The following is a 15,877-nucleotide window of genomic DNA, read 5'->3' on the forward strand; positions in this document are numbered from 1 at the left end:
ACATCTTTAAAGGAATTTTCTTGATTAGATCATTTGAGGTAGTTAGAACCACCTCTAATCTGGGCCACACTTTCTTTTCTCCTCCTCCTCCTCCTCCTCCTCCTCTTCTTCTTATTCTTATTCTTATTCTTATTCTTCTTTTTGTTTTATGTTTTGTTTTTTGTTTTTAATTCAACCTAGAACCCAAAACCAGTAATGGCGCCACCTACCGTTAGAAATGGGACTGATCATTCCACTTCAGTTGATGTGTCCAGATAAGCGCTCACAGGTGTACCTTGCCTCCTGAATGACAATATTAATTTTCATGTCCCTTAAATCCCTCTACCACTCAAACACCTTCCATGGCTCCCTGTGGCTCACATGAGGCATGTAACCTGGATGTTTGGTGAGGCTCAGACAAGGTGACAAGAGAATTTTATTCCTGGAAAGGCACAGGCGGGTGGATGGATAGGTCGGCCCCACCCCAGCTCAGAGATCACTGCGCGCCTGCGCTGAGCGGCTCCACCTTCAGCCACAGCCCGCCTTCTGCGCGCAGGATCAGCTCTGGCTTCCTGCGGGACTCCTTGTTATCCGGCAGAACACGGAAGCGCAGCAGAGTCAGCGCCAGCGCCACTTTCATCTCGCTCATGGCGAAAGTCTGTCCTATGCAGTTCCTGCAGGAGGGCGGGGTGTGAACTCTGACTGTGCCCTAGACCCTACCCAGGACCAACACAGCACTAGAACCTGGCCTGAGTCTGAGGTTTCTGGGACCCCGCATGGGCATAGACATCCTCAGAGCCTAGATCAATAACCGAACAGGCCAGGGCGGGATTCTGAGCACAGAGAAGGACCCTTCACCTTCTCCCTGGTTCCCCAAGCCTTTGCACAATTCTGTGCAGGGAGGCAGGAAGGAGACGCTAACCTCCAAATAACCCTAACTCCCTGTCCTCACTGTCAGCCCTAGGCCCCTGCCCCTCAGTCCTGGCCTCACCTGGGCCCCGCCGAGAAGGGAATAAAAGCCAGGGATGACCTGCCCTTGACGTTGTCTGCATCAAAGCGGAAGGGGTCATAGACCTGCAGGAGACATGGAGTCATGGCGGGTGAGAACCAATTGCCAGCATAGCCAGGAGCAGAGTCCTCAGTGTGCAGTGGAAGGTCAGTTGATTTATCTACCTCCTGGGATGCGGTGAGGAGTAGTTGGAAACCCTGGATCCCATCCCAGCACCAGCATAAAACTGATGGCTGCAAACCTGTCATCCCAGCAGGAGGCAGGAGGATCAAGGGCTCCGGGTCAACTCCTGTGTAAGGTCTTCCAGGCTGGCCTAGGATACCTGACTTCATAAAACCCATGGCTGGGGCTGGGGAGGTAGCGAAGTTGAAAGAGCACAAAGCCCTGGATCCCATCCCAGGCTCCACATAAACCAGGTGTGGTTCTGCACACCTCTCATCCCAACACTGAGGGGGTGGAAACAGGAGGATCAGAAGTTTATGGTTATCCTTGGCTACAGGTTAAGTTGAAGCCAGCCTGAGCTTAGCCAACAAATGAACAGAAAGACCTTCCTCTTGAGAATCCCAGCCCATAACATAGAATTAAGAGGGACAGCACCTCCGGGTCTGGCCACACAGCTGGATTGTGATGTGTCCCGAAAATACTTATTCGGCAGATGACACCTGTGGGGGAAATGAAGCAATGAAGACAAACTGCTGCAACCTGGATCCACTGTCTGCCCAGAGCCCTCCCTCCTCCCTGATGTTTCCGGCACCTTTGGGGATGACCCGACCATCGGGGAGCATAATGTCCTGAGTGCAGCAGCGGGAGATTGCAGTGACAGGAGGATGCAGCCGTAGGCTCTCCTTAATGCACATGGTGAGGAATGGCAGCTGGGCCAGGTCGTCCCTGAGTTAAAAAAAAAAAAAAATAGTTAACCAGATCAAAAATGAGAGAACTTCAACTCCTCTGTGACCCAGTGAAACCACCCTGTTTTAAGTGCTAAGATGAATGAAGTTCATGAGAACTGGAAAAACACAGTCTGACTAGATGGTTCAGAGAGGAAAAGCAGCTGTCAGTAAGTCTGAAGATGAGTTCAATCTCCAATAGAGACATTAATCAATTACCTAATTAATTACCTAATTAATTAATGTAATTTAAAAGCAGAAACAGAATCCCAACAATGGAAAGGCAGAGACAGGAGGATTATGAGTTCCAGTCCAGCCTTTGGTACACAGTGGTACTCTTGCCTGAAAAAACATTCATTACTAATTAACAGTTGGTTAGCTTACTGGCTAATTAGTTTAATTGTGTCATTCTTAGTGACTAACTTATTAATTAATCAAAAGCTTTTTAAATCAGATAATTAAGAGTACCAAAGAAAGGTTAGCCAGGCGACTTTAAAATGTTTATCCTGAGAAAACAAAAATGTAATCCAATACATTGAGAATCCCAGCCCATAAAAGTATAAAAGTTAACAAGTGGTCAGGACAGCTGGCTTAGTGTTTAAGAGGACCTGAGTTCAATTCCCATAACTACAGGCGGCTCACAACTGCCCCATACACTAACTCTATAGGCTCTGACTCACTCTTCCAGCCTCTACAGACACTGCACTCACATGCAAATACCCCAACACATACACATATATAATTTTAAAATAAAAATAAATTTTAATTTAACAAGTTGCATAAAAAATTATTCATTCTGGACAAAAAGAAAGAAACCAAAATACAAAACAGTAGAAAGAAGAGAACAATGAGATCTAAAGCTTTGCTTTTGTCATCATTGCACTAGAAATGCAATTAACCAAGGTGAGGAAAAGGAAGGAAGGAATGCGGCTGATGGTGTAAGGGTGAATGTGCCATTTCAGCAGAGAGAGACATTGCAGGTGATTTTTTTTGGTTTTGGTTTGTGTCTTAGTTAGGGTTTTACTGCTGTAAGAGACGCCATGACTAAGGCGACTCTTATAAAGACCACATTTCACTGGGTTGGCTTACACTTCAGAGGCTCAGTCCGTTATCATTATGGCAGGAAGCATGGCAGCATCCAGGCACTATGGCACTGGAGGAGCTGAGAGTTCTACCTCTCTTTCTGAAGGCAGCTAGTAGGAAGCTGGGACAAGGGTCTTAAAGCCCATGCCTACTGTGACACACTTCCTCCAACAAGGCCACACCTCCTAAGAGTGCCACTCCCTGGGCCAAGCATATTCAAACTACCACAGTTTAGTTTCAGTTTTGTGGTACTAAGGATCTAGCCCAAGGCCTTGTACATTCTAGATGAGTAGTCTACCACCAAGTCACATATACAGACCTAGGCAGAATCCATGGGAAAACATTAATAACTAATGAGTCAATGATGTAGCTGAAAGCTTTAATCTGTCTTCTTTTGGTATGTTGTGATATGCTGCTAAATCTGTAGCTGAAAGACTCCAGAACACACCACTCACTCCGATGGCCCAGCATCACATCTTCCTAAAGACTGCCTGGCTGCTAGGTTTTTGTTTCTTTGTTTATGTATCCCTCTGTGATGGTTTGTCTATGCTCGACCCCGGGAGTGGCACTATTTGAAGGTGTGGCCCTGTTGGAGGTGTGTCACTGTGGGTGTGGGCTTTAAGATCCTCATCCTAGCTGCCTAGAAGCCAGTATTCTGCTAGCAGCCTTCAGATGGAGATGTAGAATTCTCAGCCCCTCTTGCACCACACCTGCCTTGATGATAATGGATTGAACCTCTGAAAATGAAAGCCAGCCCCAATTAAATGTTGTCCTTATAAGAGTTGCCTTGGACATGATATCTGTTCATAGCAGTAAAACCCTTTAAGACACCCCCTAAGGATGCCTCTTTGTTTGTTTTGTTTTTTACAAGTTTTAAATTGTGTATGTGTGCCTGTGCGTGTGAGTGTATACATGTGTGCCTGTGCGTGTGAGTGTATACATGTGTGCCTGTGCGTGTGAGTGTATACATGTGTGCCTGNTATACATGTGTGCCTGTGCGTGTGAGTGTATACATGTGTGCCTGTGCGTGTGAGTGTATACATGTGTGCCTGTGCGTGTGAGTGTATACATGTGTACACATATTTTTGGAAGCAGGTAGCATCGAGTCACCTGGGGCCAGAGCTACAGGCAACTGTGAGCAACTCAACATGGGTTCTGGGAACTAAAGCAGGGTCCTCTGCAGTGGCTCTGTGCATTCTTAATCACAGAGCCATTCTTCCATTTTGTTTTTGTATTTTGAGATGGACAGGGTCTTGCTTCAAGGGATCTTTTTAACCTCAACTTCTCAAGTAAAGGGACGAAAGGTACTCCCCAAGACACATAGCTCGCCTGATGTCTAAGAAACTCCAAAAAACTAAGTTAAAGATTTTTTGGAAGACTAAAGACTTGTACAGTTAGGTCAATCTGAAAGTGAAAGATTAAGGAGAACCTTGAAGAATCCTGCAAGGATCTTTATGATACACATAGCTGACCTGCCTCTCCTTTGCTCAAACACTTCCCCTGGCTCCCGATTACCATTGGGTTAAAATCAAAGTCACTAACATCACTTTTCTAGTCGATTGCTGCTGACCTCAGTTCCTGCCATCTTGATTCATCACAGTCCCACCACAGGAACTTGAGTGCACACACGCATGTACAAGTATACACACATGCATGCTCACACACAGACACACACATGTACATGCACACACACACACACCTTCTGTCTCCCACTCCCTCATTTCCTCTCCTCCCTCTTCACCTCCATCTCTCAAAGCCTTTGTACCCTGTGCAAATGCAGACCTGCTCTTCTCTCCCTTCCTCTGCCATCTTTTCACTAAAGAAAAGAGCCAGGAAAGGGGCTCAGAAGCACTCCAGCACCTGACTTACCATTCAATCTCCTCAGGCTCACGTTCCCTCAGGAGCTCCCGCACCTCCTGCCGGCAGCGCTCCTGGTATTCTGGGTGCCTCGCCAGGTTGTACAGGATCCAGGAGAGCCCACTGGCTGTGGTGTCATGGCCTGAAAGGCAGACAGGCTGCCTGGGGTCTCTAGGGTGCTTCAGCACTACCAAGTGGACAGCACCAAGGTGGCTCACCCCGCTCCCACCCCACCAGGAAGGACACAGAAGGAAAGGATGCCTAGACATCTGGCCTCTGTGTCGCAGTTCACAGGAACACTCACTCACCTCCAAACATGAAGGTGTCAACCTCCGCTCGAATGTCCTCATCAGACAGAGCCTTTCCATGTTCATCCTGAAAACAAGCCAAGACACCAAATGGCACCAGTTGTAAGGGCTCCTGCATCTAACCCAGGACAGTCTCTTAAGACCCCTGATTCTTCTGGACACCCATGCCCACTACACACCTGCACCTGTGTTCATCACCAGAGTTCCCACACCAGTGACATCACCCCTGACTGCCAGCCTCCTGTCCTGACCTGGTTGGAGGAACCAGCAACCCATCCCTGTGCTACAAATGTCTGGAGACATGAGTGGGAATCTGGGATACAGAAGTTGAACAGGGATTGCCTTTGAAGTCAGAAGCAAAACATTACTCCAAAGAGTATGCTCCAGTGTGTATCCAGGAAAAAACCAGGGAGTACATAAAGGCTCTTGCCACCAAGCCTAAAAACTTGAGTTTAGTCCCTGAAATGTACGTAAAAGGAGAAAATCCAATCCCTCAAGTTGTCCTCTGATCCCGCTATATGCACTACACACACAGGCACTCACACACATAGACACCACGATTAATTAATTAATTAATTAATTAATTGTTCGCACTTCACAGTATAGTTTCCTCTCTCCCTTCCTTCTTCCTCGTTCCTGCAGTCGTTCCCCGCTCCCTCCCTCTTTACAGGAAAGAAGATACAGATGTGGCAGCCCCAAGCCTCTTAGCATCCGAGCTTTGCTGCTTGAAAATAGACGCTGTTAGCCAGGGCCAGGAAAATGGCTCTGTCGATGATACACTTGCCACTCAAGCCAGAGGGCCAGAGTTCAGATCCCCAGCACCCACATAAAAGCCAGACATGGTAGCCGCTGCCTGTGACCCTGGCACTGAACAAGTGGACATAAGTGGATTCCTGGAGCTCATTACCTTGCCAGTGTAGATGATTTTCGAACTCCAGGTTCAGTGATAGATCGTGCTTCAAAAAAAAGTTGGTGAGATAGCTCAGCGGGTAAAGTCAGTCACCACCAAGCCAGAAGACCTACATTAGATACCAGGGACTCACATAGTGGAAGCAGAAAGACACACCTTTCACGTGTTCTCTGACCCGTGAGTGTAGACACATATGTACACATGCACATGCACACTATACCAACTAACCAATCAATCAAATAAAATGTAATTGAAAGGCAAGATGGAGAGGATGGAAAGATGTCGCAGTGGTTCGCAGTGGTGCTGTTCTTGCAGAAGACCAGGGTTCAATTCCCAGCACCCAATTACTGGCTCAAACTCCAGTCACAGGAGATCTGAAGCCATCTTCTGACTTACATGCATGCAGAAAAAACATTCATAACATAAAATGAATAAATCTAAAACCATTTTTTAAAGCAAGCTGGAGAACAATGTAGGAAGATACCCAGGGCCAACCTCTGTTCTCTGAATGAACATGCACACATGAGCACAGACTCTTCATGCATGCAAATACATGCACACTTTTGAAAAATGCTACATATGCAGGTGAAAGTATTGCATTGCCCACTAAGGGAACCTTGGAATGGGAGGAGGGACTTCGTCATCATCCTGGCTGCTATTACTGTAGAGAGAGCTATTCTGCCCCTGGGCACTGAGGCTACTGTTCACAGTGCCACAGGAAGAGGTACTCACTGCACGATGACACTAACTTCTAAAACACAAAGTTCTCCAGAGCTTCAGCTATGGAAGTTCCTGTATTATCACTGCTAAATCCAGGGATGCCTCCTATCCCCACACCCCTGTCTTCAGATACTTTCCATGGATGTCCACTGCCCAAGATCCACCTCTTTTCTTTCCCTCAACTTTTTTTCTTTTTTTTTTAAAGATTTATTTATTATATGTAAGTACACTGTAGCTGTCTTCAGACACTCCAGAAGAGGGCGTCAGATCTTGTTATGGATGGTTGTGAGCTACCATGTGGTTGCTGGGATTTGAACTCTGGACCTTCGGAAGAGCAGTCGGGTGCTCTTACCCACTGAGCCATCTCACCAGCCCAACTTTTTTTCTTTTTTAGAAAGTGTCTCATGTAACCCAGGCTGATAATAAACTCATTCTGTAGCCAAGGACGGCCATGAACTTCTGATCCCTTGCCACCAACACACGAATGCCGGGATGGCCAGCAGGAGCCACCAGGCCCTGCTTACAAAGTGCTGGGATGGAACCCAGGGCCTTGTACATGCTAAGTGAGCACTATGTCATCTGAGTCCTGTCCTCAGCCCCAGAAGAGAGGGGAATCAGCTCTCACTGTCTCTTTGTATATGCAAGACTCTGTCCCTGGCTGTGGTGGGAAATGCCACTCACCCACCATGACTGGGTCTCTCCTGTAGATGTATGATCCTTTCTAGTTTTTAACCTAACAACATCAAAGGCAGGTCACCCAGAACTTTATTCCCTTCTCAGCCAGGCCCAGGTGAGTTCAGGGACCTGGGGAGATTGCTGAGGTCTGGGCCTGACAAATGGGGATGGGGAGAGTTGGCATGGTTGGTATTCAGGGTCTCCATCCTGCTTCCTGTGAAGGGTTTATGCAAAGGTTTAGACTTTTAGTTGGAATGATAAGAACAGCCTCCCTGGCTTAGAGCCCCTCCCTAGTCTGAATTGGCTCAAAGGATATAGATACCAATGCAGAGTTCCAGAAACTGTAGCTTGCCAGGTGATAAAGTGCTTGGGGCTAGGTTCCAATGAGTGGAGCCTACATAGGGTCTAGGACATAGTAAGGGTAGAGCATGCTTGACTCTGTCATGTCACATTATCCCAGCCCCAGTATCCCCCGGTCCCTGGCTTCCCCCTTTAGAAGCCGACCTTGCTCAGCAGCAGCACATCAATGAAGTCCAAAGTCTTGGCCTTGGCCTTGGCCTTGAGGACATTATCACCACCCTGATCAGGGAGGGTGCGGCGCCGCTCCCGGATGACAGCATCGGTGAAGTCGTGCACTAGACGGCAGGCCTTCCGGAAGCGCATCCCATCATGGGTGAGGTAATAAAGCAGGTCCACATGCAGAAGCAGCCTCTGGTGCCTTCTGGCCACTAAGGCACTAAGTTCTAAGATGGCAGCGATGTATTCACTAGGCTTCCTGGAGGGTGTGAGCAGGGCAGAAGTGACACTTTAACATATGCTGTGAGCTACCATAGGGGTGCGGGACCAGCAAGTGCTCCTAACCATTGAGCAGTCTCTCCATCACCCACAATCTATTACTTTCTTTGTTCCGTTACTATAAAAAAAAAAAAAAAAAAAAAAAAAAAAAAAAAAAAAAAAAAAAAAACTTCATCAAGTTGTTGTCATGATATTGTCATGGAGTTTGGGGAAGCCTGACCCTGTTTCCAGGCCATGATCATTTTGCCTCATTGGCCTCACAGAGGTGAACTTCACTGGGCTCACACTTGGTCCTGAGTGTCCGCCTTTGGGGAGGAGGTTTTTGGTTGAATATCCCAGGGGAAAAACCAGTTCATCGGCCACAGGGAAGAGCTCTCCAGTCACTGGTCGTTTATTGCATTTCTATGGACGGCCTCCTCCATGCCCCAGGATACAGTGTGGACACCAGGGTCCTCCTCTTCCTCCTCCACCCAGTACCCAGACCGTCCCACCTCTATCCTCAAATTCTGTGCCCATAGTGCACAATTATCTTCCAACAGTCCTGGGCTCAATTCTGTCCCCAGTGTTCCCACATTCAGTTGGAACTCATTTGTGCCTTTAGAACAGTCAGCGTCTACAGAGCTCAGCTCAGACCCTGCCCCTCTCCTGTCCCCAGAGCTCTGATCTGTGTGTGGTGGTTAGCCTTGAGAGCCTTGTGGGAGGAAGTTAGGTCACCGAAGAGGACATTGGGATTCTGGCTGTTTCTTATCTCTCTTTTTAAAAGTTGTTCTCTTGGCATCTGTTGTACACAATGATGAGTTTCATTACCACACTTTCACTCACTCCTGTATATTATCTTCTTTAACCATCTCCACCCCAGTAAACTCTCTTGTCCCCCTCACATTCCTACTAATTCAGTTCTTACCAACTCCTCTTCTTTCCATTTCTATGTCTATAACTATTAATTATTATTACTGGTGACTCAATGAGTTTAATGAGGGTTTATTTACAGGAAATATGGACACCTTACCAGTGGCTAAACCACTGAAGAAAATGTTTCTCTGTGTCCAGTAACCATTAACTGCCTTATCATACAACAATCTCCTCTGAACTGAAGTGTTCCATCTTGAAGTAAGATTCATTTAGACTTAGGAAGTAAACAACTCTCAAGCCTCAGGAAATCCCTGAAACTCACCAGAATCACAAGGTCCCTCCTTCCTCAGAGTTGCATAAGTGGTAAGGGCTGCCGAGGAGAGGAGATGCTCTGACCTATAGGGCTGCAGTTCTGGAGTTTCAGCTTTGTGAGCTGTCACCTATGCTGGGGTGGGCTTTGGTGATACAGCTGTCATTTCTGCTCCTTCAAAAATGGGCAAACCCCAATAAAATTGATTGGTTCGCCAAGTCGGGCTTTGGCAGTGTCCATACTTTCTTTGGCCAATCACAGGTTCATTACCTGGGGTTTCTTTACATCTCCCCAGGAATAGTGTCACACAGCATGCCTATAGAGCCCTAGGTACTGCAGTCCCAGGTGGGTACTAATGGGCTCCTCCCCCATATCTCTACTTTCAACCCCTCTCTTCTCCATGCTCCAACTCTGAGGTACTGCCTCATCAGATGATTAACTGAAGCCTATGAGACCCTGGGCACCAACAAACCTTCCTTCTCTTGATGTTGGCTGTCTCAAATATGTTGTTACAGTAAGAGAAATCTGACTATTATAAACCTAAACAAACACCTTCAGTGTTTTCCTTAAAATCTTGTAATGAAGTTCACATCCCTTGGCCTAGCTTTCCAGGGTCCTTAAGATTGAGCCTCCACCTCCCATCCCCCCCATACCCTCATCTGCAAGGTGCTACTTCACTGTTTAATGCAGACAGCTCCATGCTGTCATCTGAACAATTGCACCTCCTGGAAGGTACTCACTCTCTCCCCTCCAGGGTCCTTTAATGCTAGTTCTAAGCCACTTCCTCCAGGAAAGCTCTTATCCTCTCTCTGCCAAGACCTTCCTCCCTTGTGTCCTTGTCCTCCCTTCCCAGGCTAGGACAAGTACTCACTCCTGGCAATTGCTGTCAAAGCTGAAAACACACTTCTGCAGACTGTCCAGGGTCATGAGGCTGATGTGTTCAAACATGTCCAAACAGGCACTGCCCTTGGAGGTCAGGCGCTGCCACTTGGCCTGGCCAAAGAAGGGGACAGAAACAAGGCTTGGTTGGTACTCAGAGCCTCCTTCCAACCCCAGTCACCAGGAAGGAGCCCTGAAACAGCCTCTGATTTGATCTGATTTTCTGTGTGCCAAACCAGCATAGAACCAGGGCTCCACCCTTGCTTCTTTAGCTGAGTGGACTTTAACAAGCTCCCTGATGTGTCAAACCTTTAGACCCACTCTTCTGAGCAGAAATGCCCCCTGTTTCACAAATTAAAGCAGACGGTGGCTGTTATGGAATCAGCATGTGAGACCATGCTTGACACACAAGGTGTTCAGTCAGTGTTATCTTTCCTGTTATAAGTTTATTTCAAAAAATATCCCTGGTAACTGGTGAGGCGGCTCGGTCAGAAGGGTACTGACCATCCAATCCCGAGGATCTGAGTTCAAGTCCTAGAACCTGCGGGGGGGTTGTTGTTGTTGTTGTTGTTGTTTGTTTTTAAGTAGTATGATGACAAAGACTTGTAATCCTAGCCCCGGAGAGGTGGGGACAGGAGGAGGGCCCCTAGGGCTCAACAGCTAGCCTAGCTTAATTGGTAAGCTTCAAGCAATGAGAGTCCCTGTGTCAAAAAAGTATAGTGGATGGTGACTGAGGAAGGACACCCAAAGTTAACCCCTGATCTCCACATGTATGCACATGCATGCACTCATACATACGCGCGCACACACACACACACACACACACACACACACCAGAAAACTTGTGGTGTGTGAGAGGTGGTTGCTCCTGGTCATGAGAATCCTTTCTAGGAATACTTTACTATCCTACTGTTCCTTACTTAGGTCATTTCTCAGCTGTGTTCGCAGAGGACAGACAACTCAGAGAACAGAATGTGGCTAGGGAGACGTATCAGTGAACTGAGGGTTTGATTGAGAAACCCTGCCTCACTAAGTAAGGCTGAGAGAGATGAGAGAGAGATGGAAGATTCCCAACATCAAACTTGGGCCTCCCCACACATACTTGTAAACATACATACATACATACATACATACATGCACATATAGCACACATACATATGAATACAAGGAAAAGGTGTAAGCTTTTAGTGACTTCTGTCTTCTCTCATTTTAGTGGAACCCTGTGTCATGGGAACACCCCCAGATGCCTTCTGGAGCTGCAGGGTCAAAACTCCAAGAGTCCCTTCTGAAGCCACTCCAAAGACTTTTTTTTTATTAGTTTTTCAAGTCAGGGTTTCTCTGTGTAGCCCTGGCTGTCCTGGAACTCACTTTGTAGACCAGGCTGGCCTCGAACTCAGAAATCCNCCTGCCTCTGCCTCCCGAGTGCTGGGATTAAAAGCGTGTGCCACCACGCCAGGCTTCCAAAAACTTTTAAAGAATTTTTTTTATTTATGTGTGAACATCTGTGTCTGTGTATGTGCACATGGATGTAGTGTTTATGGGGGTCAGAAGAGGGCATCAGATCTCTTAGAACTGAGGTTACAGGAAGTTGTAAGACACCTGATAAGACAATAAGGCAACTCAGATCCCGAGGCTACTCTATCTAAATCAGCCTGGAGTTGAACAAGTCCTCCAAATGAACCATATGAGCCAGAATCAAGGGACATTCCTCCTGCTCCTCTGACGGACATATGCCATGATTAACATGAAAAACAACCCCCTGGCCTACATCACTGTCACCATCCTCAGCCCTTATTGCTTCCAACCAATGAGTTTAGAATGATTTGTTCCTCATCTGTATTTTCTATGAAGTCTTCACCATGACTGTTCAGTTTTCAGGGTGACCATGTGGGAAACTAACTCCCTCTAAGTGCCCACTGTGTATGGGGATCTGAGTCCATGATATCATCATAGGCACAAAGGAGAGATTTGTAACCCCTTTTTGCAGTTGTGGAAACTGAGGGTTGGAGAGAATTGGCAGTGACTTACACAAATATTCTGTGATGATTAATATTGATTCCAACCTCACAGAATATGGAATTAGCTAGGAGACAAGTTTCCAGGCATACTTGAGAGGGATTCTTTGAATAGGTTACCCTCCTATCATGCCTGTGAAGGGTTTTCTAAATGTGATGGCTGTGAACTTGTCCCAACTTAGAATCACCAGAGAAGAGAGTCTCTCTGTGAGTTTTCTAGATCAGGTTGGCCTGTGGGCATGCAGATGGAAAATTGTCTTAACTGTTAATTGATGCAGGAAAGCCCAGCCTACTGTGAGTGGCACCATCCCCTAGGCAGAGTGGGCATGAATCCACGTGTTTGTTCATTCTGCTCTTGACACATTCAGTTCCCACTTCAACTTCCTTGTAATGGCAGACTTGAGCCAAACAAACCTACCCTCCCCTTTATCACAGCAACAGACATGAAACCAGAACTAAACTTAGTTGGGTTAGCTAATTGCAACAATCCAATCTAAAAGGATGCCTCATCCCTGGGGTGGGATCCTGGGTTGAAGGAAAAGAAGAAAGTGAACAGAGCACCAGCATTCATCCCTCTTTGCTTCCTGAGGCAGCTGCCTCCCAGTTCTGCCACTGTGACTCCCCAAACAGATACATTGTGACTTTAAACTGTGAGGAACTAAACCCTTCCTCCCTGAAGTTGCTTCTCTCAGAGAATTTTATCACAGTCTCCATCAGCAAGGGCTGGAGACCAAATGGGTTACAGCCCCTTCATCCCCCAGACTCCAGTTGGGGACATGGGTCCCAGGGACTCACGTGCATGATGTTGGTGCTGTCATTAAAAATCTTCACATAGGGCTTCAGGATGTTGAAATGGAAGGCAGGTGTCAGCATGCGACGGTGGCGGCTCCACTTTTCACCAGTACTCACCAAGAGACCATCCCCTAATGGAACAGCATGGCAGTAGGCAAGAACAGCATCTTCCACACACCCCAAGGGCATTGCAAGCCCCTCACCTGTAGGTACTCACCTAGCCATGGCTTCAGGAAACGGTAGAAGACTGTGTCCTTGGGGGCAACTAAAGCTGGTGTGAACAAGGACCATCAGGAGCCATGGCAGGAGGGAGGGCATGGGAGAAATGGGGCCCTCAGCCTGGTATCTGTGCACTCCCCTCCCTCCAAGTCAACATGGTAGGTTTGGGGGCAGGGACAGAGGGAGACAAGAGGGACCAAGCGGCACTAGACAGAGAGAAGGCTCAGTCTGACATATGACATGTGCACTGCAGCACACCTTCATATGGTTACTACATAGTCTAAGCCATTTACCCGACACAGCATCACACTCTGCAGACCCTTTACAGAGACCAAATGTTTCTGTCCACCCCAGCATGTGCCGGCATCTCCTGACACAGTCATATGACACAGACACGCATAGGCTCACATGACTGGAAACACACATGACCTGACCTAACTGTGACACAGATAGCTATAAACACACCTCAGCACACCCAACTGACAAATCTCAGATGTGATTTGAAAGTCCATTTCTGGGCCAGGCATGGAGCACAGTACTCTGGAGAGAAAGGCAAGTGGATTTCTGTGAGCTTTAGGCCAGCCTGGTCTGCATAATAAATTCTAGGCTAGCCAGAGCTACACTGTGAAGATAAAACATAGTGTTTAGGAAAACAGTTTTAGGGGGGAAAAATTCATGTGGGGGTCAGCAAGATGGCTCAATAGGTATAGGTGCTTGGCACAAAGCCTCATAACCTGAGTTTGATTCCTGGGACATACACAGTGGAAAAAGAGAACTGACTCTTGCAATTTGTCCTCTGGCCCCCACCTCACTCTATAGTACACACACATGCACACACTAAATAAAAATAATTAAAATATTAAAATTAACTTCCCTGATGTAACCTAAACAGATTTTAACACTACTCAGATTTTTCTCAAATAAGGCCTCAGTCATATCGCAGAAAGTCCTTTGTCCCAGACTTCAGACACCCCAAACAGGGTGTCGACACAGCCAGAAGAAAAAGACTATTTTTAACAACACCTCAGATAAGAGCCAGTCAGAGCCCAACATGTCCCAATTGTTTATAGCCCCACAGAGAATCATTGTTATATGAGCGTAGGTGGGAACCAGGCCACGCCAGAGAGATGAAGGCCACCCAGAAAACATCACATGGCATGCTCCAGACAGGTGCCACATGGCCACGGATGAACCACATGTGTCCAGATGGGGCATAGTAGGGACATTTCTACCACAGCCCTTCTGTGGTAGACTGCACTTGAGGATCAGGGGTGCGCAAGCTGGGACCAGCATGTTGTCTACCTGAAGCCAAGACCACAGGCTTGATGAAATCAGGGTGGAATACACGGACGACAGGGTGCAACGGCCCCACCCACCAGCAGCATGCATCCCTGAAGGTGCGCACCAGGCTCTGGATGTACAGGAGTCCTTCCTCTGAGCTCTGGATCTGGAGGGGGAAGACCTGACGTTTGCCTCTCTGGGCTGGCAGAGAGAACAAGTAGGGTAGAAAGCCACAGGGAGTTCCAGGAATTCCATTCAGAAATTCTCCACAGCCCTGCCTGTCCCCCCCACCCCCACCCCCCAACATCCCCCCACCACCACATGCACACACACATCTCAGTACTGAAACAGAAGACACATCCTCACTTCTGCTCCTAAACGCTATATTTTATTTCATTTCACCTTATGATTTTATTTTGCTGTGTGTGCATGCTTGTGTGTGCACATGTGCACACGATCATGTGTGAGCACAGAGGCTGGAATTCAACCTCAGGTACCCTCAGATGCCATCCAATTTTTTAAAATACTTTTATTACATTTTATTTATTTTGTGGCAGGACGTGTCCTGTGGTGCACATTGTGGAGGCCAGAGGACAACTTGCAGGAGGGGGTTGGGTCTCTTCTTCCACTGTGTGTGTCCCAGGGACTGAACTCACATCGCCAGGCTTGAGGGAAAGCACCTTTACTTTACTGGTGAGATGAGCCATCGCACCAGCCCCAACTTGGTATTATTGTGGAGTCTCTCTCTCTGGGCTGGGCTCAGTGATTAAACTAGACTGGTGAGCCAGCAAGCTCCCAGGACCCAGATCGTCTGCACCTCCCCAGTGCTGAGATCGTGCTTGTGGACCAAGCACTCCCAGCCTGTCGAATATCATATCAATCTGCTCTCCTCCATCCCATTTTCCATATGGAAGCAGTTGCCCATGATGTACCTTGTTTCCCACATAACTCACAATGCATCAGGGTCTCCCACATAGCAAGTGGCATGTGTGGAACCTGAGCCTGGGACTGTGCATCCCCAGAGTCATAGATTGCAGACTTTGCCTTGTGAAAGTCACTTACAGTCCTCTCTCATGAGCTCTTCTATGAAACTGACTCTCGAAGACTCATCATTGTGGGCATGCCTCAGGGGAATGTCTTGGATGTTAACTGATGTAGAAAGACTCAGTCTTTGGGGGCAGCACCATTTCATGTTGATCCCTCATTCTATTTTCTCTCTCTCTCTCTCTCTCTCTCTCTCTCTCTCTCTCTCTCTCTCTCTCTCTAACTAACTAACTTAAGTCCAGGAAAGAGTGAGTGAACTGAT

The 15,877-nt window shown here is 47.4% G+C and overlaps 1 protein-coding gene across 2 annotated transcripts in view; it reads right to left on the minus strand.

The window, feature by feature from the left end:
• Positions 1–397: 397 nt before the first annotated feature.
• LOC110336552 (leukotriene-B(4) omega-hydroxylase 2) overlaps positions 398–15,877 on the minus strand; it is a 21,849-nt gene continuing 6,369 nt past the window's right edge. Inside the window, exons 3-13 of one of the 2 annotated variants that reach the window (XM_021219175.1) lie at positions 14,593–14,737; positions 13,289–13,342; positions 13,075–13,202; positions 10,257–10,378; positions 7,933–8,203; positions 5,124–5,190; positions 4,828–4,957; positions 1,743–1,876; positions 1,586–1,650; positions 971–1,053; positions 398–653 (exon numbers count right to left, since the gene is read on the minus strand). In XM_021219175.1, coding sequence (XP_021074834.1) covers positions 476–653; positions 971–1,053; positions 1,586–1,650; positions 1,743–1,876; positions 4,828–4,957; positions 5,124–5,190; positions 7,933–8,203; positions 10,257–10,378; positions 13,075–13,202; positions 13,289–13,342; positions 14,593–14,737 — 1,377 coding nt within the window. In that variant the 3' untranslated portion in view covers positions 398–475. The remainder of the gene's footprint in view (positions 654–970; positions 1,054–1,585; positions 1,651–1,742; positions 1,877–4,827; positions 4,958–5,123; positions 5,191–7,932; positions 8,204–10,256; positions 10,379–13,074; positions 13,203–13,288; positions 13,343–14,592; positions 14,738–15,877) is intronic. The other variant, XM_021219176.1, reaches the window with a different exon arrangement.

Source organism: Mus pahari, chromosome 19 (genome assembly GCF_900095145.1).
Source record: "Mus pahari chromosome 19, PAHARI_EIJ_v1.1, whole genome shotgun sequence".
NCBI lineage: Eukaryota > Metazoa > Chordata > Mammalia > Rodentia > Muridae > Mus > Mus pahari.